Source organism: Eptesicus fuscus, chromosome 17 (assembly GCF_027574615.1).
Source record: "Eptesicus fuscus isolate TK198812 chromosome 17, DD_ASM_mEF_20220401, whole genome shotgun sequence".
In the NCBI taxonomy this organism is placed as follows: Eukaryota; Metazoa; Chordata; class Mammalia; order Chiroptera; family Vespertilionidae; genus Eptesicus; species Eptesicus fuscus.
In genome coordinates this window covers 41342838-41365808 of record NC_072489.1, presented here as the reverse complement: position 1 = coordinate 41365808, position 22971 = coordinate 41342838, and the positions used below count along the sequence as shown (strand labels likewise).

At 39.4% G+C, this 22971-nt stretch overlaps 1 protein-coding gene across 1 annotated transcript in view; it reads left to right on the top strand.

Annotated features, from left to right (window-relative positions):
* HPSE2 (heparanase 2 (inactive)) overlaps nt 1-22971 on the top strand; it is a 538739-nt gene that overhangs the window by 412866 nt on the left and 102902 nt on the right. Inside the window, exon 9 of the mRNA XM_008144163.3 lies at nt 2253-2367. Within this exon, the coding sequence (XP_008142385.1) occupies nt 2253-2367 (115 nt within the window). The remainder of the gene's footprint in view (nt 1-2252; nt 2368-22971) is intronic.

Sequence of the window (22971 nt, the reverse complement as noted above, 5' to 3'; positions counted from 1 at the left end):
CCCAGTGCTTTACAAATGACTTACATAGTCACAGCACTTTTTAAATCTATCCTCAATGCTGAAAATAAGGCCTGGCATTTACAATTGATTAATTAATGTCCTTAAATGAATAATGAATGAACAAGTGGGAACTTTTCACATATAAAAATACCAAAATATGGTCTTGTGTTGACATCCAGATGCTGGTAGATATAGGGGCTCACATATACATGGTGACATATTTACTCATCACTCTGTTTCTTCATTCACTCAACAAAGACAGGGCTATAAATGAGAATAACACACATGTGTTTTTATAGATAAATACTTGTTAGATGTAGGCCCTATTGTATTTGTTCTATTTTCACATTGAAAGAACACTGAGTTAGGAGGCGTCCACCCAGAATTCATGTTATAATTCTACTATAAGATATTTAGTACTGTGTCTCAAAGAAAAAGCCAAAGCTGTTATCCTAATTTCATAGGGTTGCCAAATTAATAAAAATAATAAAGGCAAGTAGCTTAGGCATGATATTCCAAAAGAACTTTTAATTCCCTGGGTTACAATGTCCCAATTAAAACAACAACAAAAAGGGTTCTATTATATTATTGTTAAATTTTCTTTTATATTTAAGACTTTTGTTTTTGTGTTTTGCTTTGTATTTGTAACTCTAATTATCAGTAAATATTTGTTAGTTTTTATGAGAATAACATATAATTGTCAATGTGAAAAATTTTTTTAAATATCAATGATACTCATTCATAATATAAAAATTAGCAATGCTCTTCATTTCATTAAGGGAAAACTTCCATTCTATAAGTCACTGGTTTGGAGCTCCATATGGTTTCAGATTTGGGAAATCACAACTATGCATAATATGTCTCTAGTATGCTGAATGGTGATTTTTAAAGTTCCTAGAATCTAATTTGAAACAGATCATTTCAACACAATAAACCTACACTGTACTAGGAACAGTGATGGGTGTTTTGGGTACAAAACTAAAATGTATGATTGTTCTTGATGAGTTTATAACCAACTGGGAGACAGCAGAGTACTGAGCAAGTGATTGTCATTTAATGGGCTGGCAAAGGTTATGAATAAGAGTTCTGGAAGTACAGAGGAGGAAGGTACTACTTTGACTGGTGACAGAAGTTAGAAGGAGGTGACACTTGACTAGGAGATTAACAGGTGGAATGAAATTTGCCAGATGAGATGGGTTAGAGGAAGAGAATACTGAGAAGAAGTTAAAACATGTATAAAGGCTCAGGTAAGCATTGAAAGCATTGTGTATTTGGGCAGCCAACAGTAGTTTTATGTAGCTTAGACCCTGGGAAATGGGGGTTAGGGTGAGAGAAAAGGAAAGAAAAGGTGACAGATGAAGCTAGACACATATGCTGAGAAAATATTATGAAATGCCTCAATATTATATGGAGAAGACTGAAGCTCTCAGTCATATTTCTTACACTTATATTATTACAATTAGAAGTTTCCCTAAGTTGCAGAAGTAGAAAGAGAAAAGAATGAACTGAATTTGTCAATAATGAAGGCAGAGTTAGCATGGGTGTTGGAAGAACCTAGAGAATAGTGTTTTTGAAGGAAAACATACCCTGGAAAGTGGGTGTTTGGCATAGTGGGGTATGCAGTAAGTGTTTGAGCAATGCAGGTCCTTCACTGTGATATGCATGTGATGGTAGCATACTTGAATCCCTGTATAAGTTATAGTGTGAATACAATTATTATTGCATCGACTGCTGATGGTAATATATGAGGGATACAAATGACTGTCCCACTCTTGCACAGATCATACGAATATTTGAATTAGAGACACATGAAAGCCTCATGCACAGTCATAGGGTGAAAGCAGGAGCGTTCAAGTGATGAAAGTATAGTGTGTGTGCTCCTGTGATTGTGTATCCTGTGGCCAGGGGATAATAATGATGTTTACAAGTGCCTAGGGTGTTCATTTGAATATTGAATATTACAGGAATAAAAGGTAAGTCATTAGCAACAAGCTATTTATAACCAAGGGCAATTCATTTTACTCTCCTGTATCTCTGTTTCTTTTCCTATAAAGTGAGAGGCAAACTTTGATAATCTCTAAAATCTCTTCCAGCTGGGTATTCAATGCTTAAAATAATCTCCTTTAAAGCATGAGGTAAATTTGGTGGTGAGTGTGGTTAGTGTATATATGTGTGTGTTAGCCAGACTCTGTAGAGTTTGTTATATGCTATTTAAAAATGTATTGATGTAGCTTTTCCCTCCTTCTTTTTAGATGGTTGAACACTTTAGGAATGCTGGCCAATCAGGGCATTGATGTTGTGATACGGCACTCATTTTTTGACCATGGATACAATCACCTCGTGGACCAGAATTTTAACCCATTACCAGTAAGTGTGAGATAAAGATTCCCAGCTCCTTCTCCATGTCATTCGGTTCTTTTGATCATGCCTTGTTTCACTCTGGGAGAATTTTTCTTCTGTTACCAGTTAATCTCATGAATTGGACAGAAGCATTCTTGACCCATTTCACAGACTTTTGGCTTCACCCCCAACCATCCACACCTCTACATGTGCATGTATGCGCGCACACACACACACACACACACACACACACACACACACACACACACATATATATATACACACACATGCACACATTTATATATAACATGTTTATACATTTATTTACTACTATAATTTTAAGAAATCTTGTGCAGTTGAGATTCCACATCTACTTGTGGCCTGTTTGAACTCTGCTTGAGAGTGAATTTTTCCAGATTGTTTTCTTTAATGCTAATAGGAGACATTAGTTAATGTCAGATACAACATGTTGAAAGCAGATGGGAGCGTGCTGGCCAAAATCAGATACAGTAGGAGCCCATCCCTTGGAGAGTGGCTGAATGAAGTGCACTTACAGTTAGATGTAGATCCCTATGTGACAATGAGGGGATTTTTCCAGAGCACCAACTTCTCTAGCAAAGCAAAGGAAATGGAAAGAAAGCTAAGGAAGAATGGCAAAAGCTGAGATCTGGGTTTGTCCAGTGACTAACAGTCAAAAAAATCCCACTTAGTCCAGAAAATCTGTGCTTACCAGAAATATTACCTGGGCCATCCTTTTGACAGATGTCTTGGTCATGATGCAAGGTCAGACTCCTCTCATTAACCCATAGAATGTCAGAGCTAGGATCCCCCTTCTAGATGATCTAGTTCCACCTCGTATAACAGAGGGACTGATAACCTGGGGTGGGGGGAAGGGCAGGTAGAGCCAGCTCTAGGACCTGTCCCTGTTCTCTGGTCCAGTGCTCTTTCTACAGAATTTCTGCTCCCCCAAGGTCCACAGTAAACAAATCCAGTGGAACCAGTGAGTGTTCCTGCCATTTGCTTCCCTCTGCCTAAGTCCAGGACTGAGCCAGGAGGCCTCCAAACCTGGAACAGAGAACAGCTTGGCCACCAACAGCACCATTTCCATGTCTCAAAACAATCCCTCTAGTCAGAGTTCTGAACATTTATTGCATCACTTATTGCACATCTCTCCCAATTCAATCACAATACTGGCACAGTTGCTTTTATTCACAGAGCCACGATGCCTATCTCAAAGTGGGGGGAGGGGGGAAAGGAGGTGGCGCTGGGTACAGAGGGTGGAGAGGGAAATTTTAGTTTGGAACCATAGGGTTTTGTGCTTGCTTTGAGCTCATAAACTTATAGAGATAAACAAAATAATAATTAGAAAAGTACATTAAACCAATATAATGTCATACGAAAATACTTACTGATCATCAGATAGTGAGGAGGAGACTAATAATAGGTAAGTGAATATATAAATAATAGAGTGCTATAACAAGAAGTCAGTGGAGGCTCCTTGAAAGTGTGTAGAAGGAAGCCTTCTCTGAGAAGGTGACATTGAAGCTAAGAGCCCAGTGAAAAGAAGGAGTCAGCCATACGGATTTTGCAGAAGAGCTTTCGGGAAGAGGAAGAGCTAGCATGAAGTCCTCACAGCAGACATGTTTGAGGAAACACAAGAATAGCTGAGTGACGGGGCCTGGCAGGGAAGGGGAGACTGGGTGGACATGAAGCCCTGCTGGAGTCAGATCACATGTGGCTTTTTAAGCTAATAGGAATTTGAATTTCCCTGTAAGTAGTATGAAAAGCCATAGGACGGTTTTATGGAGGGAAGTAACATTTTTAAAAATCACCTTCATGTAATTAATACATCAAATGTGAGTTATAATTTCTTTAATATTGTGGACAATATTTAATTTATATACCACTTTCATATACATACATCAATAATGCTCTGAACACTGTCTTCCCTTCCCTCTGTCCTTCCTTTTTTCTTTCTTTCCTTCTTGCTTTATTCCTTCCTTTATTCATTCAAATCTTATTCACTCTTCTTGATCATGTGCAATGGGGCCATTGTGATGAACCAAAGAGATAAGGAACTCTTGGAGCTTATAATCTAATGAGGCATACTGAGAAATGGAAAATAAACATGCAAACAAAAGAATTACACTTGGCCTAATTACTCTGCAGAGAGTCTGATAGTATGACTATTTATACTTATTTTGCTGAAGAAAAACTAAGATTATTAAGTGACTGATCCAAGATCAGACAAGTAGTAAGAACTGGAACTCTAAGAGTTTCTCAGCTCCAAATCCTATTTTCTTTTCACCGTGCTGCACTGTTTCTTGCAGTACTCTCTGTTGTATCTATGCTATGGTCTGAGGCCAATGTTTGCCTCAGAATTGGGTCCAGAGATAGAAATAGGTATTTTAAGGAACTGAAGAGAAGAAAACCTAGACTAGAAAAAGATGGTATTTGGGTAACTAGTCAGGCTTGATTTCTAGAACTGGACAATCCTGAATTCCAAAGCATGGTTATGTGCAGGTTAAAGATGCAAGTCTTCATGGCTTTTTCCCCCAAATGAGAGTTGCTGCAGGTGGCTTCCCTAGAAAGCATGGCACAGAAGACCTCAGTTGATATGTAGTAGTAGCAGAGCTCACAGAAGCTCATAGGAAGCTGAAACAAATCCCACTGATTTAGCACAAATGAGCTGGGCAGCTGTATTTCTGGAAACACCAAGCTCTAATAAAGAAACCATATGTAAAATGAACTTAAAAAGGTAGCAGTCTTTCTTCTTGTCTTTCTTTACACTAATAAATTCTGCACCTTATAAGTAGAGAACTTGGAAGCTGGGAGAGTGTGTCCTAAATCCCCTGGAGAAAGTTTACTAGGCTAGACCATGGCACCAACATGACAGGTCCTGCCAGCAGCCCTGGGAATGTGTAACAGAGACAGACCTGGGAATTGTATAGGAGGCACTTCAGAGAGTTGTGCAGTTGATAACCAAACACTGCCAATAAAAATGTGTGGGTTTTATATTGCAACTAAATCTTCAAGAGAATTTGTAAAAAGCTTAGGGGATTTCTGAGTTGTTTTGATTGCCTCCCAGAAAAATCAGTATTTTCTATTCCAGCTCCTTCAAATCTAGCTCAGTATATTTCAGGAAAGGTTTTTACTAGAAAACTGGAGGCCCGGTGCATGAAATTTCATGCAACGGTGGTGGTGGCGGGGGGGGGGGGGGTTCCCTCAGCCCAGCCTGCACCCTCTTGCAGTCCCCCCTCGCTCCTTAGTGCCCTCCTGCAGCGGAGGCAGGAGAGGCTCCCGCTACCACTGCTGTGCTCGCCAGCCATGAGCCCAGCTTCTGGCTGAGTGGCGCTCGCCCTGTGGGAGTGCACTGACTACCAGGAGGCAGCTCCTGTATTGAGTGTCTGCCCCCTGGTGGTCAGTGCGCACCATAGCAACCGGTCATTCCACCGTTCGGTCGATTTGCATATTAGGGTTTTATTATATAGGATAGCATTTTGTTTTTGTTAATGTTCTAGGATACATTTTTATAAAGTGAGGATCATGGCCTAAAGGCTCCTATATCCCATATTACCCTTCCACTGACTCAGTCAACTTTGACCCCAGTTTGTAGTATTCCAGCTCAGCTCTGACAAGGCCATTCCAATAGTACCAGTCCAGTCTAAGGTAAGAAATAATATGTGAGTGGCCCTTCAAAAATACACCAAAAACTTGTCTTCAAAAAAAGATCATTTTCAACTTCTTTGTGTTCTTCATGGTTCCTCCTCCAGAAAAGTACCCACTCTCCTCCTGTTGTGAGATTTCCCTTCTCCAAGGAAGAGCAGAACATTAAGTTTAGCAGTGCTTCATCACTCAGCTCCCACCCTCTCCCCTGACCCCGTGCCATTGGGAAAGAGGGAACGTGTGAGTCTCCACAGCCAATCAGCCAGTCATGGGCTCCCTTGGGAGTAAATGATGTTTGTGCAGAAGAGATTTGCACATCCAGTGGACATAGTCCAGACCCCACCAGTTGTGGGCATTCTCCTAAGAGAGGGTTTTGGAATTTAGCTTGCTGCTTTTTTTAAGAGCTTGATTTACAGAGCTCTCAGGGAAAGGAACAGTGAATTACTAGTCAACATCTTCTTAACTCCCACGCCAGCCTAGCAAATATAATTCAATTAAAAAAACATTGACACTGCAAATGTGTCTAGTTCGGTGCTAGTATGCAGATAAATAAGATATAGTTCCCTCCTCTGCAGAGTTAACAATCTGGTCTGTGTTTGCATTTGAGGGATTACAATTTAGTCTTCTATTTAGAATAAAATAGAAAGCTAGTTCACATTGGGTTGCCTTTTCTATACTGAGCGTAGTGATGGAATATTTATATTTGCTGTCTGTTTTGCTGACTGTTCTGCTGAATGATAATAAACATTCAATTCACCCCAGTACAACCTTATTGAACACTTGTTGTTCTGGAATACAGTCAATGGTTGTGGATTGTACTGCAACTCACTAGTCTATGGTAGGATTAAACCTATGTCTGTGGTTATCATAGCAACAGGATTTGATCCAAGCCAACACTGTTCAGATGTCTTTTGGACATTGGAAAGAAATTGAATCTTAATGATGCCTGCTTAGCTTCGCTAGTTAGCTTTTTATAGGACTAAGATCCTAGGTGCGCCATTCTTGTTTCCCTTTGAAATGTTAAATAATGCACAGCCATGATATGGACACAGGATCAGCTTAAATCTGTGCCTTACCTGAGGAAGAACATCCAATTACAAACTCATGTCCTATTGATGCTGGATTGATGCACAGTTTATTCTTGTGTGAAGAACACCACTTAATTAGAAGCCTCACGGGGAACAGCAGGATCCTGGTATAATGAAAAGATTCGCGATTCTAGCCCTAGCTCTGCTATTAATTAGATGTGTATCTTTGGGTTCCAATTTTCTTGTCATTTAAATTGTAATAAAAATGTCTCCTCTGTCTACCTCCAAAAGATACTGTTACAATCCTTGAGAAAATGAGACATGATAATAAGATTCTGATTTTTAAGTATACATGACGTACATGTATACATAGATAATTACTGGAAGAGATTACATCTAAATGTTAAAAGTGGTTTCTTTGTGTAGTAAGGATTACAGATAGTTTTTATTCTTTTTCTTTGTGGATTTTTTATGTAAAATTGCTACAACAAGCATTACTGCTTCTATAACCTGAAAAATAGATTTTAAAAAATAGACTATTTTGAAAAGATTGTGTTTTCAATAGTTAAGTAAACATTATTCCAGCCTAATTCACTTATCATAAACTAGAGACCCAGTGCATGAATTCGTGCACCTTGAAAAGAACGTGGGCCGCGAGGCTGTGGTGGGCACAGGGGCGGGTCTCAGCCCATCCTCTGCGCCCCTGCCCAGCCCCTCCCACCGTGGCCCCCAGTCCCCTGTCTGCCAGCAGCCCCGCTCCTGCCGCCGCCACTCCCACATGCTGACATCGCTGGCCCCACTCGCACCTGCTGATGGTGCGGAGCGATTTGGGCTGGCACCAGCAGCGGGTGCAAGTGGCAGCTGCTGCCCCGATCACCCCTTAGGAGCAGGGGGAGGTGGAGAAGCCCTGAGGGGCAATTGGGGCCAGCAGCCAACTCTTGCACCCACTGCCAGTGCCCCGGTGCCAGCCCCGATCATTCAGCGCCATCAACGGGTGTGAGCGGTGGCTCTGGCACCAGCAGCGGGACCATGGCACACTGGAGTAAAGAATTTTCAGTAATTAACAGAGGCTTGCCCCGATGACAACGACCGGCGCCCCACCTTTGTGTGGTGCCCCGCTCACCTGCTCCACCATCCCGCTGCAGCCGATGCCCGCCAAGTTCCACGCGCGCCCCATGGTGGTCAGCACACGTCTTAGCGACCAGTTGTTTGGTTGTTTGGTTGTTAGGTTGTTCCGCCATTCGGTCTATTTGCATATTAGGGTTTTATATATATAGAATATATATAGATTGATTCGTTCACTTATAAACACTTATTACACTCATGCTACCATGCCAGATAGATACTGTGCTAGACACTGGAGGCACTCGCTGTCTTGCCCTCAAGGAGCTTAGGAATGGATGGAAGACAGATGAGTCAGCAGGAACTGGCAGAAGCACTTTGTCAGGACAGAAGAGGAACAGAGGCCAGCCTGTGTCAGCCAGGCATCAGGCATCAAGAAAGTCTTTCTGGAGGAGACACCACCAGAGCTGGATCTTGAAGGGGAAGAGCAAGTTAACCTTAGGAAGATTAGTTTAGGATCTGGGGAAGAACTTCCACACAGAGGCAGGAGCATGTGCAGTTACAGGGGTGTTAATTTTTCCAGGGAGTCATGGTGGATGAATTATGAAAAATTACTTAGCAAGCTTTTCCCATTGCTGTCCAGTGGCCACACAGGCTGAGTGAAATGTAAAGAATTTTCAAGCTGGAGGTGGTGAGGCAGAGGAGGTACAAAACCCAGCCCTGGGACCTGTTTCTTGGTGTAGCTTCCATTCTCTTTCTTTTCTTTCCCGTGGGAGCCATTAGGAAGATGAAAGAAGCAGAGTGTACCTGTTTAGGGGTAGCTGTGATGTGAAACCCAATCCTCTCATTAGAGGCCCTGACAAAACTTCTCCATGCACAGCCTTCCTTTGTGGAGATCTGCAGCTGCTGAGAGAAGGGTGTCCTCAGCTGCAGGATCAATCACTGTGCTGGCTCTGTGGCAGTGGCTGGAACGCCTGGGCCGCATGCCCAGTGGGCATAGTTTGCTTCTTTCCTCCTCTGTGCCTCCAGACCCTGACTTCTCCGATCAGAGCCTGTGCCTGCATTGTCTAACTAGGCAGGCAACTCTTTTGCTCCTAATGCTTTAAATAGAAGCCCCTCTGATTTTTTTTTTTACTACAGTCCTCGTCCTTTGCTTATTTATCAACCTGAATGTTGTGCATGGGATGTCAGCATAGACCTTAGCAGTTGTAACAGCTCACCCTGATGGAAGCTGCCTCAGGAAGTTATAAGAGCTCTGCACCTGAAATCAGCAGATGCAGGCTCAAAGTGCAGCCCCACAAGGTTCCAGTTGCTTGTATCTTAATTTCCACCTCTGTAAAATGGAACTAACTATGCTGGGGCGTGGGCGTGGGGAGTATTTTAACGTAGTGCTTTAGACTGACCTGAGTTTCAAATCCAGCTCTACCAATTACAAGCTCTGTGCCCTTAGACAGATTGCTTTTACCACATAGTAAGTACTCAATAAATGTTAGCTGCTATTATTACTTATGTCACATTATAAAATACAAAATTCTATAGTCATAGGAATAATTAGTATTAGTAACTTGAACATGACTATGGTGAGATTATATATATTTGAATATCTGCACAGATATCTGGAAATCAATTCAAGTTATGAAAAGTAGGTATTTTTTGTAAAAATTCTATTAGTAGTTCATTAGAAGAACAAAAAGGAAAGCTGTAATTCCTGCACTTGAGAGGAATTGACTGCAAATGGTTAAAGACAAGCTAAAAATTACATTTTATTTTCCTCCAGAGAAAACACTGCCACCTTTTCTCAGTGAAGGCAATTAAGGCAGAACCGCACTGCAATACTCGCTCTAACACCTTCATTTGGTATTTATAAATGGCCCAATAAGCCCTGGAAACCATGATATGTCACATCAGAATGCTAATGACAGCACATTATGTGAATCACTGAGAGGCAACAATTGAAAATCTCACTCTGCCATCAACCATTTATATTGTTCCCAGATTGCAGTACTGAAGGATTACAGCTACAGCAAATTGTGTAGCAACCTAAATAAATTAAGGAGGAGAAGCAATTACAGCCTCTCTGCATTTGACTTAAGAGCACAGTGTGCCATCCTAGAAGCCACTTACAGATGATGGAGGAGCAAGGCCAGCTCTGGAAATAAGAACTTCATCTGCACTAACCCCATCAGCTCACCTAAAACTATAAAAAATAATCTAAAAGTAATCTGAAAGGAAAGAGAGGAAGGGTGGGGGGAGGGAGTAAGAAAAAGTAGGGAGAAAAAAATGGAATGCTCTGTGGTGGGTTGGAAAGATCTTTTGTAAGTGCCACAATATGACAAACTTAAGATTATTTCTTTTTAAATATTATATTTACAAATACTAAGGGCACAGTGATATCTGGTTATAATGGTTAGGAATTAACAAATAGGCCTGTGATAGAAGTGAACGTGAGAGCGAAATAAAATACATTATGCTTTTTCTAAATTGTTTTTGTTGTTTTTTAAAAGAAAAAGTATTTTAAAATAGAAATAGGAAAAAAGTTATTTTGTTTTTAATTATTTTTAAAATATGTTTTTATTGATTTATATAGAGAGAGGAAGGTAGAGAGAGAGAGAGAGGGAGAGAGAAACATTGATAAGAAAGAGAAACATTGATTGGCTGCCTCCTGCACACCCTCTACTAGGGATCAAGCCCACAACCCAGGCATGTGCTCTGACTAGGAATTGAACCAGCAACCTCTTGGTTCATAGGTCAACGCTCAACTGCTGAACCACAAATAAAATGTAATTTTTAGCTTGTCTTTAACCATTTGCAGTCAATTCCTCTCAAGTGCAGGAATTACAGCTTTCCTTTTTGTTCTTCTAATGAACTACTAATAGAATTTTTACAAAAAAATACCTACTTTTCATAACTTGAATTGATTTCCAGATATCTGTACAGGGATCAAGCCCACAACCCAGGCATGTGCTCTGACTAGGAATTGAACCAGCAACCTCTTGGTTCATAGGTCGACGCTCAACTGCTGAACCACACAGGCCAGACTGTTTTTTAATTCTTATTTCAATGCGCTACACTATAAAAATTTTTAAAATCTGTCAGTTATTAGGTAACTTATTTTCTAATCTTCAACTGTCAGTCTTTGCTTATTTTACCTCTGATTTGGTTTGAAGCATTGGAAGGACTGAATAGAACACACCATTTTAACTCACTCTCAACTTGAATTGAGAGTGAACAGACCTGTCTCCTACTCTAAAATTCACTGCCCTTACCTTGGTGTCAAAATCCTTATAACTTTTATTCATTAAAGCAGTGATTCTCAAACCTGGCTGCATATTATAGTCACATTGGGGCTATTAACAAATACGTATGCTGACCCCCACCCCTACCTCCCACCCCCGCAGAGTCTGATTCAGATGGTCTGTAGAGGAGCCAGGTGTTGGTATTTTTTAAAGTTCCCCAAGTGTTTGATTATACAGCCAGAATTCAGAATCATTGGGTTAGAGACTTTCACTTGCCCCAATTAGATTAGAAATTACCTTTTTCCACCTCTACTGTTCTCAACTCTTGCTTCGACGATCAAGATATTAACAAAATATTTAGTACTGTCTATCATTAAGTTATTTGAAAGCTCATTGATTCCATGCTGAACTGCTGGTAGGAAGGAGTGCCTTAGGATAGAAGGAAGATCAGGAGTTCTAGATCTGATTCCAGGTTCTCCCACCAACTCACTCATCCTGAAACAATGGGCACTCTAGGTCCACCTCAAATGTGGGGGTGAACTTGAGGATCTGAGGTCCCCTTCAACTCTGACATTTTCTGATTCATCTTCAAGATTTCCATACCAGTATCTTCAGACAGACTTCTTAGCTGAAGCTTACATTAATAAAACCTATTAAATATAATCAAACTGCACGATTTCACTTTTAAATGATTCAGGGAGTAATCCCTCTTTTCTCAAGGCTCTTGTAGCATGTTACAGCAGTAATAACTTTCTTTTATTATTAGAGTTGTTCGGGTACATCTATTTCCTCTCTCTGAGTGTAAGCTCCTTAAAAATAGAACCATCTCTCCTATCTTTATATTCCCCATAATGCCCTGTTCATAGTCAATGCTTACTGAATACTAAAGATGCTTAGTGACTGGGATTCTGGATATTGCAGTACATGCTCAGTAATGGAAATATGGAAGGCAGGCTTTTAGTGTCAGTTTCTGTGTGCACACTGAGTACAGGCAGGTAGTATAGCTAGGTGCTTAAGAGATTGGGCTCTAGAGTCAGACAGATATGGATTCTTGCTGTGTCACATTTGGCAGATTCCCTCATCTTCTACCATCTGTATAATGGGGATGCTAACACTCCATACCTTATAGTTTCTTTTGAGTGCTTAAGACAGTAACCATTATTATCTATTGAACTGGTCCAAAGGGCTGTTATCCACAAGGTCACTTTTGATTTATTTTTTCTACTGGGAATCTTGTCCAGATCTTATTAGTTGAATTCAGGAGACCTCCTCCCCAGCAAACTAGTGAAATGGTGACTTGATCATCTGTATCCAATAGAGCCATAAAAGTTTGAGTTACTTTTTCCCTGAAGATTTTTAGCATACTTGTATGGATGCATATGGCCTTTGATCCCTCATAGAGAAGGAGATCTCGGCCATACATCTAGTCTTCTTTTTCCTTAAAATAGCTCAGGTTGGGCCATATCCAGCCTGGCTCAGTGTACAGAGCATTGGCCTGCGAACCGAAGGGTCCCCAATTCAGTTCTGGTCAAGGGCACATGCCTGAGGGCCTGCTAGAGACAGCCTATCAATGATTCTCTCTCATCATTGATGTTTCTATCTCTCTCCCTCTACCTTCCTCTCTGAAATCAATAAAAATATATTTTTAAATAAAACACCTCAGCTTGGGGTAGAGGGCAAGGGAAGGATCAGGGATGGTGAAGGAGAGAATAACTCCATGACAGTAAGCAAGATTTTGCATTTACATTAAATTCACTCTTTAAAAGTGTACAGTTCAATTGTTTTTAGTCTATTCATAAAGTTGTGCAACCATCATCACAATTTATTTTAGAATATCATCTGAAGAAAACCCCATACCTATTAGCAGATACTTCCCATTCTCCTTTTCCTCAGCCCCTGGCAACCACTAATCTACTTAACATCTCTATAGATTTCCCTATTCTAAATATTTCCTAATTTGGAATCATATAATATGTGGCATTGGTGACTGGCTTCTTTCATTTAGCATGTTTTCATGATTCATCCATCTTTTAATATGTATTAATACTTCATTCCCTTCTATTGCTAAATAATAGTCCATCATATGGATATATTGTACTTTTTTATCTATTTATAAGTTGACAGATATTACAGCTGTTTCTACTTTTTGGCTATTATGAAAAGTGCCACTATTAAACATTCCTGTACAAGTTTTTATGTGGCATATGTTTTTATTTCTCTTGGGTATATACCTTGGAAAGGAATTGCTGGGCCATGTGCTTAACTTTCTGAAGAATTTCCACACTGTTTTCCATAGTGACTTCACCATTTTATATTTCCACCAGCAATGTATGAAGGTTCCAATTTCTCATCAACTTGTTATTATCTGTCTTTTAATTTTAGCCATCCTAGTGGGTGTGAAATGGTATCTCATTGTGGTTTTGATTTGAATTTCCCTAATGCCTAATGATGTTGAGCATCTTTTCATGTGCTTATTGCCTATTTGTGAATCTTTGGAGAAATGTCTATTTGAGTTCTTTGCCATGTTTAAAGTGGAGCTAATTGTCTTTTTATTGTTGAGTTGTAAGAATTCTTTATAATACAGTCCCTTATCAGATATGTGGTTTGCAAATATATTCCCAAATTCTGTGTATTGTCTTTGCATTCTCATGATGATGTCTTTTAAACACAAAAGTTTTAAATTTTGATAAAATCCAATTTATTTATTTATTTGTCACTTGTGCTTTTGCTATCTAGTCCAAGACCACAAAGATTTACTCCTATGTGTTCTTCTAAGAGTTTTATAGTTAGCTCTTACATGTAGATCTCTGATCCACTTTGACTTAATATTGTATATGGGCCGAAACCGGTTTGGCTCAGTGGATAGAGCGTCGGCCTGAAGACTCAAGGGTCCCAGGTTCGATTCTGGTCAAGGGCATGTACCTTGGTTGCGGGCACATCCCCAGTAGGAGATGTGCAGGAAGGAGGCAGCTGATCAATGTTTCTCTCTCATCGATGTTTCTAACTCTCTATCCCTCTCTCTTCCTCTCTGTAAAAAATCAATAAAATATATTTAAAAAATATATATTGTATATGGTGTGAGATAGGGATCCAGTTTTATTCTTTTACATGTAGATACAGTTGTTCCAGCATCATCTGTTGAAAAGACTATTTTTCCCCATTAAATTGTTTTTGTACCCTTGTTGAAAATCAATTGACCATAATTGTAAGGGTTTATTTCTGGACTCTCAATCCTATTTCATTGATCTATATGTTTATCTTTATGCCAGTATCATACTGTCTTGACTACTCTATCTAGCTTTGTTTTAAATTTTGAAGTTGGGAAGTGTAAGTCCAAAAAAAAAAAAATGTTCTTTCTTTTTTTAAGATTGCCTTAGCTATTATTATCAGTCTTGGATGGTGTGGCAGCTTAGCTAAATAAATTTCCAATGTTTATAGTTACTCAAAATTCCTTTTCAGGTGGCAAGGCCATTATGACTCATTTATTTCAAGGCCATTATGACTCATTTAGGAATTCATTGCCTCAGTAACAACAGACACATTGATTTTAGGCGGGGGTCGCAGGGTTTGCTGCCCCATTGTCACGATAATATCCTTTCTCTCACCCACCTGGATAGTGTGAACAATAGTCAAGGTACTATTTTTTTATTTGTACAATCCTGCCTCTCAATGCTCAGCCTTTAAATATTAATTCAACTTTTGTTCGTTAATAGGCAGTACATTGGGGGGACACTTATTAGCTAACCTCACCTACTATTTGGGTGAGAGCACTTACTGCCTGATCCTGGGAAACCTTTGTTTATCCCTAAACCTGGCCTGCAAATCCCTTGTTCTTCGTTATTCAGAAAGTCATGTCATTGTCACCTTCCCATCCTCATCACCAAAGTGATCAAGAATTGTGAAGGGCTTGAGATTTTACCCTACTTACAAGCTAATATGTTACCTTTTGCTGCTTCATAGATGTAGGCCGAAGATACAAGACTCCTGAGTCAGAAACAAAAGACTTTATTTCTCATGCACAGCAAGCAGCATGAGCATTCTCATATTTCCATTGGTTCTTCTGGAGGCCAAGTCACACTGGGGCAATGTAATAGGCTCAAATGAATGCTACACAGACAATTAGTTTAAGTTACAGCTGATGAATTCAGGAGCAAGGACCCAGCACTTTTTGAGCAAGTAGCAAACATTATAGCAAGCAGTCTGTCTCCCCGATTCATCTCCCCCACCCCCCAGGGGTAAGCAGTGATATGGTAGTCACACTGTAGTCAGTTTGGCCGACTTAGTTGCCTGAGTGAGTAACTACTTTTTATCAGAAGACAGATAAGCCTTGCAGTTTGGCATACTCATCAAGAACATACAAGAACAATCAGGACTGGTGACCAACTGCCTCTCCCAACAATCTACCCCTTAGCCCTGTATGTTCTTCACTGAACTCCTATTTGTACCTAAGTGGACCAGTGTGCCGCTCTGTCAACCACTCGGATGAATCTGACTCACAGAGTCTGGGACCAAATTTGTTGCATTTGTCTCATACAGCATAATAGTTAATTTTATGTGTCAACTTAGGTAGGCCATGGTACCTAAATACCTAATTAAACATTATTTTTGACATTTAAACTTTTTTAGGTGAGATTAACATGTAAATCAGTAGACTTTTAGTAAAGCAGATTGTCCTTCATAATATTCGTGGACCTCATCCGGCTGAAGGTTTAATAGAAACAAGACTGACCCCCAATCAAGAGGGAATTCTGCCAGCAGATTGCCTTTGGACTCTCACTACAGCATAACTCTTCCCTGGGTCTCTAGCATGCTGGTCTACCTTGCTGATTTGGAGTTGCTAGCTTCCATAATCCATAATCGTGTGAGCCAATTACTTAAGAGCAATCAGATAGATATATAGATAGATATAGATAAAGATAGAGATACAGGTATAAACACACATAGCCTATTGTGTGACTAATACAACATTTAATTAAGGCTGCTATCCACAGGACCTTTATAAAATACTGATGATATTATATTGCAATTCATCTCTTCATCTCTCTTTCTCTTCCTCTCTCATGAGGGGGAGAAACACTTGAGTTAAAAGTGACTGTGAAACCTTGGGTGCTGAGACTTTATTTTAATCAACTCTGTCTTCCCCAAACATAGTAGGCACTCAGTAAAGGTTTGTTGAATGAGAGGGGGACTGAGTGTGTGAGTTTATGATTGAATTTCCTCAGCCCCCTATAGTTGCCTTCCCTTATATCTCCATTCAACAACAACAACAGAAAAAGCCTAAGCTATCGTTCAGGGTCCATCTCACAGACTGAGTATTTCTTGTAGTTTTTCTTAAATTTTCCTAAGAGAATGTTTTTTCTCCAGCTTTCAAATATTGTTAACATTGAATCTATATCCTTTTATGCATTCAGTATGCATGGTGTTACCTATAAATATTTGTAGTCTTTGCAAACTGGTCATATTTCCTTTCTTAGATTATAAGTTCCTTGAATGTAGGGACTTGGTATATTGATCCCTGTATTTCCTGTAGTACCAAGTGCACAGTTAGTACCTAACAGACACTAAAATATTGCCTGCTGAATTGGGCTGTCTCAAGGCAGGGTAAGAAATCTCTGGTGCAAATGTGCTAATTACCCACAGTTGGTCTTAGGTGTTTCTGATTATTAGTTACCAGTTCAGATTCCCTTTAGGAAGCATGGCCTTTTTGTTGATGACCACTTTAACTACCACACATCTCTGTAATGATTGGTTGCCTTTAAAATGAGCCAATAACTACATGTTTATAGAGAGCATAAATGAGACCTGTGAGTAGAATAACAAAACACTCAGAGACCCAAATAGTATAGGTCTAGAAATCCTAGTTCATATATCTCAGTATCATCTTCATCTTTTGAGCTACCAGGAAATGAGAGCCTGCTATATGCCAGGAACTAGGTCATATCACACCACATTTTTTAATCCTTAAGACAACTGGAGATATTATGTTTAAACTACTGTTGAGGAAGTGGAGGCCCAGAGAGTTTAGAAAATTTACCCAAAGATCACTCACAACCTACCTAATCTTCATACCTTGCTCATCTCTAAGCCCTTTTTGAAGTCCACCTCAGCAATTGTCTTGTCTAAAATCCAAGCCATTTACTGTCATTAGTCTAATCTCTATAATCGCTCAGAATCTCTTTAGCTTTTGTCTGAATCATCATAACAACCTCTTTATGTTTCTATTTCCAATAAACCTTCCACAGTATCAGTCAGATACATGGTCATGTCATTCCCCTTCTTCAAAAACCTTCATTGGGCCGAAACCGGTTTGGCTCAGTGGATAGAGCGTCGGTCTGCGGACTGAAAGGTCCCAGGTTCGATTCCGGTCAAGGGCATGTACCTTGGTTGCAGGCACATCCCTGGTAGGGGGTGTGCAAGAGGCAGCTGATCGATGTTTCTAGCTCTCTGTCTCTCTCCTTTCCTCTCTATAAAAAAATCAATAAAATATATTTAAAAAAAAACAAAACACCTTCATTGGGTCCCCATTGCCTACATAATTCCCCTGACTCCTAAGCATTGCATTCAAGGACTTCCACAAGTCCTTGGACTTGCTCTGCCTTTTAGTTCTTTTTCCAACCAGTCACTCCCAGATTACATGTCTTCCACTGGAATGACCAACCCATACTTTGCTTCAAAGCCTATCTTCAGTGCCTCCTTCTCTAATGTCCCCAATAGGAATCTCTCACTCTGGTTATCTTGCAGCACTTTGATGATGTGTTACACTTGGTTTTCATTATACAATGCTGTCTATCATATTTATAAATACATAGGTCAGTCTCTCCTTTTATAAAATGATCAAATTGAAGACAGGGATTATTATGACTTATGCCTAGCACATAATAGGTGCATAATGAAAGCTTATGAAGTTGTCTAGAATTAATTTGAAATGAATGTGAATTTTGGGTGAATGAGACAGTAAAAGCCATACTCTATTCTGAGGAACAGTTGCAGCTGCTGCCTAAAGAGACACTGATTATATATTCTTTAATCATTCTCTATACTGTAACACACTCACCATTCAGGCAGTTGTGTATCAACTGCAACATGCATAGATAGAATGAAATTTCAGCTATATTCAGGACTATTTTTCTAAATGCTTTGCCAGCTCTGAAAAGCACCTGGCTCAGTGGTTCCATACCAACTCAAATAAGACTTGAGAGGGGATTTGAAGGGTGAGAGAGAGGTAGCTTGCCAAATGAAATGTCTTAGAAACACCAATTTAATGACTTACATATAAATTAATCATAAACATGTGGATTAAATTTCCCCAGAAAAGGCATGTTTGGGCTCTCTGTGGACCACAAATGATTGAAAAATGATTGGAGATATTTCCTGAGCCCAAAGACTAAGAAGGAGCAGGTCTATACTTCTTTAACTGCAAATATTAGTGCAATAGATAAATTATCCAAGGGGTCTTGGGGAGGCTAGAAATATGGACAGGAAATAAGAAAATGAGATTCAGCTTGAAAGTATGCTCCAGGTACATCTGGGGCAAAATAATCAGAAACAGAGAGATTTGGTTTGAGGGAAAACCCAATAAAGTTATGGAGACTACAAGACATTAAGGGTGATTTCTAGTTGGCATGGTCCATGAGATAGAACGATGGCCATTTTTATTCCTGAGGATGCAAGAGAAAAGACGCTGGACTGTTGAATATGTAATGGTACTCATTGTCCACAGAATATAAACAAAGCCTTTGCTTTTGGTTATGTCAAGGTTTACCTGGTGGAAGAATAGTTTGGCTAAAATTAAACTAACTTTTCCAGAAAACTCAAGAAAGTAAATGACCAGTAAAGACTGTATGTAGTCTTTTAGCATAGAGTCCAGAGGCAAAATGGAGTCAGAATTCCAAAGCAAGAGAAACGGATGCTGAAGCTCAAATGAATACCTTCACTAGGGAAGAACACAAACTGTGTTTGAAGTCTTGAGTGCATTATGGGCCATCCACAGGAGGCCTTTCTAGAAGTGTTTTATCCTTCTTTGTCATTTGAAAATATTTTTTGAAGAGGTCAGACATCCAGCTGAATAGGCCAAGCTAAAGTACAGTCATTATAGGCAACTTCTGACCTTGGGAATTGGGCCTTGTTTTGCAGTTATCAAGTATGTTAGCATGAAGACCAGATGTTCTAATGCCAAGGAAATAAAAAGAGGTTTCCTTAGAATCTAAAAACTAGAGTTGAAGAAAATAATCTATTACTCTCTGGGAGGTAGGATATCCTGATATTATAAAAATTTGGATGTCTATTGAAGTATAAGAAAAATAATAATGATCAATGATAATAACAATCTTTTATTTGTACAATGTTTTGCCATTTACATGGTACTCTATATAAATTGTCCCATAATCTTTCCAGTAACTACCAGGCAATATTATTATCTCATTTTTACAGATGAAGAAACTGAAGCACAGAGATGACAAATAATTTGGAACAAGTGGCAGTGTCAGAGACTCAAATCATGTTCTTTTGACTAAGTGATTTCATAGCTTATCGATATGTCTATAGGGAAGAAGATTACTATGGATTGTTGAAAGTCTCTTTACATAATTCAGATCCCTTGTGATTGGATTGACATGATGTCAAACTCAAAGGCTAACACGGGCCAAATAAGGTTTAAGTTTATGTGGGCCACAAAAAAATAAAAGCTTCTATTTTCATATAGACCTGCTGAATACAAAGGGCTGAAATAAATGAGTAATCATTAACATAAAATAATAGAACATTTTAATAAAAATTAATATTTTTTTCTTGAACATTAACTTACCAGACACTGAATAACTGCACAAATTAATAAGTGTAATACAAATAAACCTATTTTTCTTGTTCTCCGAAAGAAAACATCTGTAAAAATGAGATAATAATATTGCCTGGTAGTTACTGGAAAGAGTTCATCTGTAAAAATGAGATAATAATATTGCCTGGTAGTTACTGGAAAGATTATGGGACAATTTATATAGAGTACCATGTAAACGGCAAAACATTGTACAAATAAGATTATTATTATCATTGATCATTATTATTTTTCTTGTCCTCCTGTTGGACACACCAAACAAGTCAGTCCAAGACTAATGATGTGGCAATTGGCTGCTAAAATATTCACTGCTAGTATTAGTGGAGAGAAATGGTGCACCTGCAAGTAAGGCGCATAAGGGATATGAATGCAATACGATTATAGTAATCAGTCATTAGCGAACATTGTAGTTCATTATTAATAATTATGTATAACAGGATATTGTAAAAATTAAGTTACAAAATTTTTATTAAAATGTTTCTTATATATATTGGCTGCTGCAAAAATATTCATTGTGGGCCGCATGCGGCCCTTGGGCCACGAGTTTGACATGCTTGATCTAAGGACTTTACAATATCCACACTATGATGTATACTAATTATTACCTCATTTTAAAGACAAAGAAACAGATTCAGATGGATTAAATGACTTGTCTAATGGCTTCTAAGTGGAACAGCTGGAATTCAAACCCAGGCAGTCTGTCTCTTCATTCACTCTCTAACCACTACATTGTACTCTTATTTAGAAACAACATTATCATACACATCATTTCCCCTGGTGAGAGTAAAGCTATATCAGAATAAAGCTGGCATCTAATTCTGAGTATATCTAAACTTTGAGTACAGATTTCAATTAACCTGATGTTTCTGTACTGGAAAAGAGCGGAGGTGACATGTCTATCAGCAGGCACACTGTGACACCAGCCTAGATATGTAACTCTTCTCAGCCACATTGTGACTGCTGAATTGTGAATAGAAAGGCGAATTCCAAAGAGAAAGAATAAGGAGCGATATTTAAATAGTACAATTTTTAAATAGTATAACCCCTAGAAGCATAACTGGAGATTCCCATTGGCAGGATGGCTGCTGCTTCTTAATGAGGAATGTAGAGAATGAAAAATTATATATTTTTTATTAGAAATAAAGGACAATAGGCTTTAGGTTGGTACATGCAGACATGTCTGCCTAATTTTTTTCTCTTATTGCTTCATAGAGAAGTAGTGACTAGGAGACTTGTACTCAGGAGTCAAATTTTAATTCCGCTCATCTCTTTGTTTCATTTTACTAGCTTAATGGAGACAAGACAGAGAAAATCATGAATAACCAGATAGTTGAGTCCCAGTTGCCAAAAGGCCTTTACCTGACAGACTGACTAAATTCTGTAGTAATTCAATGGGGAGTTAAAGTCAAAAATGAGGAGTCAAAGGGAATGAAAAGAACCATTCCGATCAAGGCTGAGGATAAAAGTGAAGTCATCAAGCAGTGATGTACAACAGTGTGGAATGAGTGTGAAGAGAAGTAGACAACTTACAAATGCTTCTAAGGAGAGCAATCTGGATGGTGACAGGGCTAAATCAAAGACATGAGTATGGGTTGAAAGTCCTGGGGAATTTAAGCTAAAGAAAGACAAACTCATCAGTGATGTGACAGTTGTCTTCCAATATGTGAAAGGCTATCATTTATAAGAGAGTTTAGATTTCTTCTAGAGGGCATAGATGTCTTATAAGACACAGAACTGCACCTCTTGCTGGAAACTAAAAGGAAGAGAATTTTAACTCCTGCTAAAAGTGATGAGCCAGGATTCAAAGCCTGAGTCTGACCTGAGAGCACTTCATTTTAACAGGAGGCTTGAATTTGTACTCTACAACTCGGATCTTTAAAAAAACAAAGGTTATTTCACTAACTGATCGCTTCTGAGCCCCTAACCCTGCTTGATAATAACAAAACACAACCAAAAAAATCAATCTTTTCTTCCTGATAATTTTTAACTCAATCTTTTCTTCCTGATAATTTTTCAAAGTTTTCATCTCTTTCTCCTTCTTTTCTTCCTCCTAGATGGCATCTGGGCACATTGGGATGCTGATCTCAAGTTGCTAGTGATGGGGAGGGACAACATGTTCTATTATCTGGGTACTCATTGACCTTCACTCAATCACCCCCCCCCCAATTACTTGGTGCACCACCCTGGTATTTACTGAGGGGTAGTGGGTGCTGCCAGGTCTTTTGACTCCATGTTGGCACCTGCTATTGAGCATGGGAATTAACTATTGCTCCATGTTAAGCACCCCATACGCTGGGACTTCCCTGTAGTGTCACCAAGATTCTTCCAAAACACAGTCCCCTCAGCAGTTCTCTGTGACATCACAGAGCACATGGGAACTTGTGGAGCTGCTGCAGGAAAACAAAGGCCATGACAGATGTGAAGCACTGACTCAGACCTCCCTTCGCAGGATCACACCAAGCCACCACTTCTGTGCCATTGTAGCTGCCCTTGGTTGGTATGTGATGTGCCCCCGCCCCCCATTTCCAAAAAGTAGGACATGTGTACACTCTTCTTTAAATTTCTCCTTCTTCATGGCCTGAGGACAGGGGATCAATACTGTATCTCTTTTCTGTGATCCAGGCAACTTTCTAACCCTGGTCTTATCCCCTCCAAACCTTCCCTGTGTCAGTTATATCCTCAATCCTCTCTGCAGAATGGCTTCCAGTGCAACTTTATGTTCAGACCTCTAAGTGTTGCTGCATTTTAAAAAGGTTTAAGAATTGGGAGAGGATGCTTAATAAAATCTATTTTCTAAGATCTTGCCTCA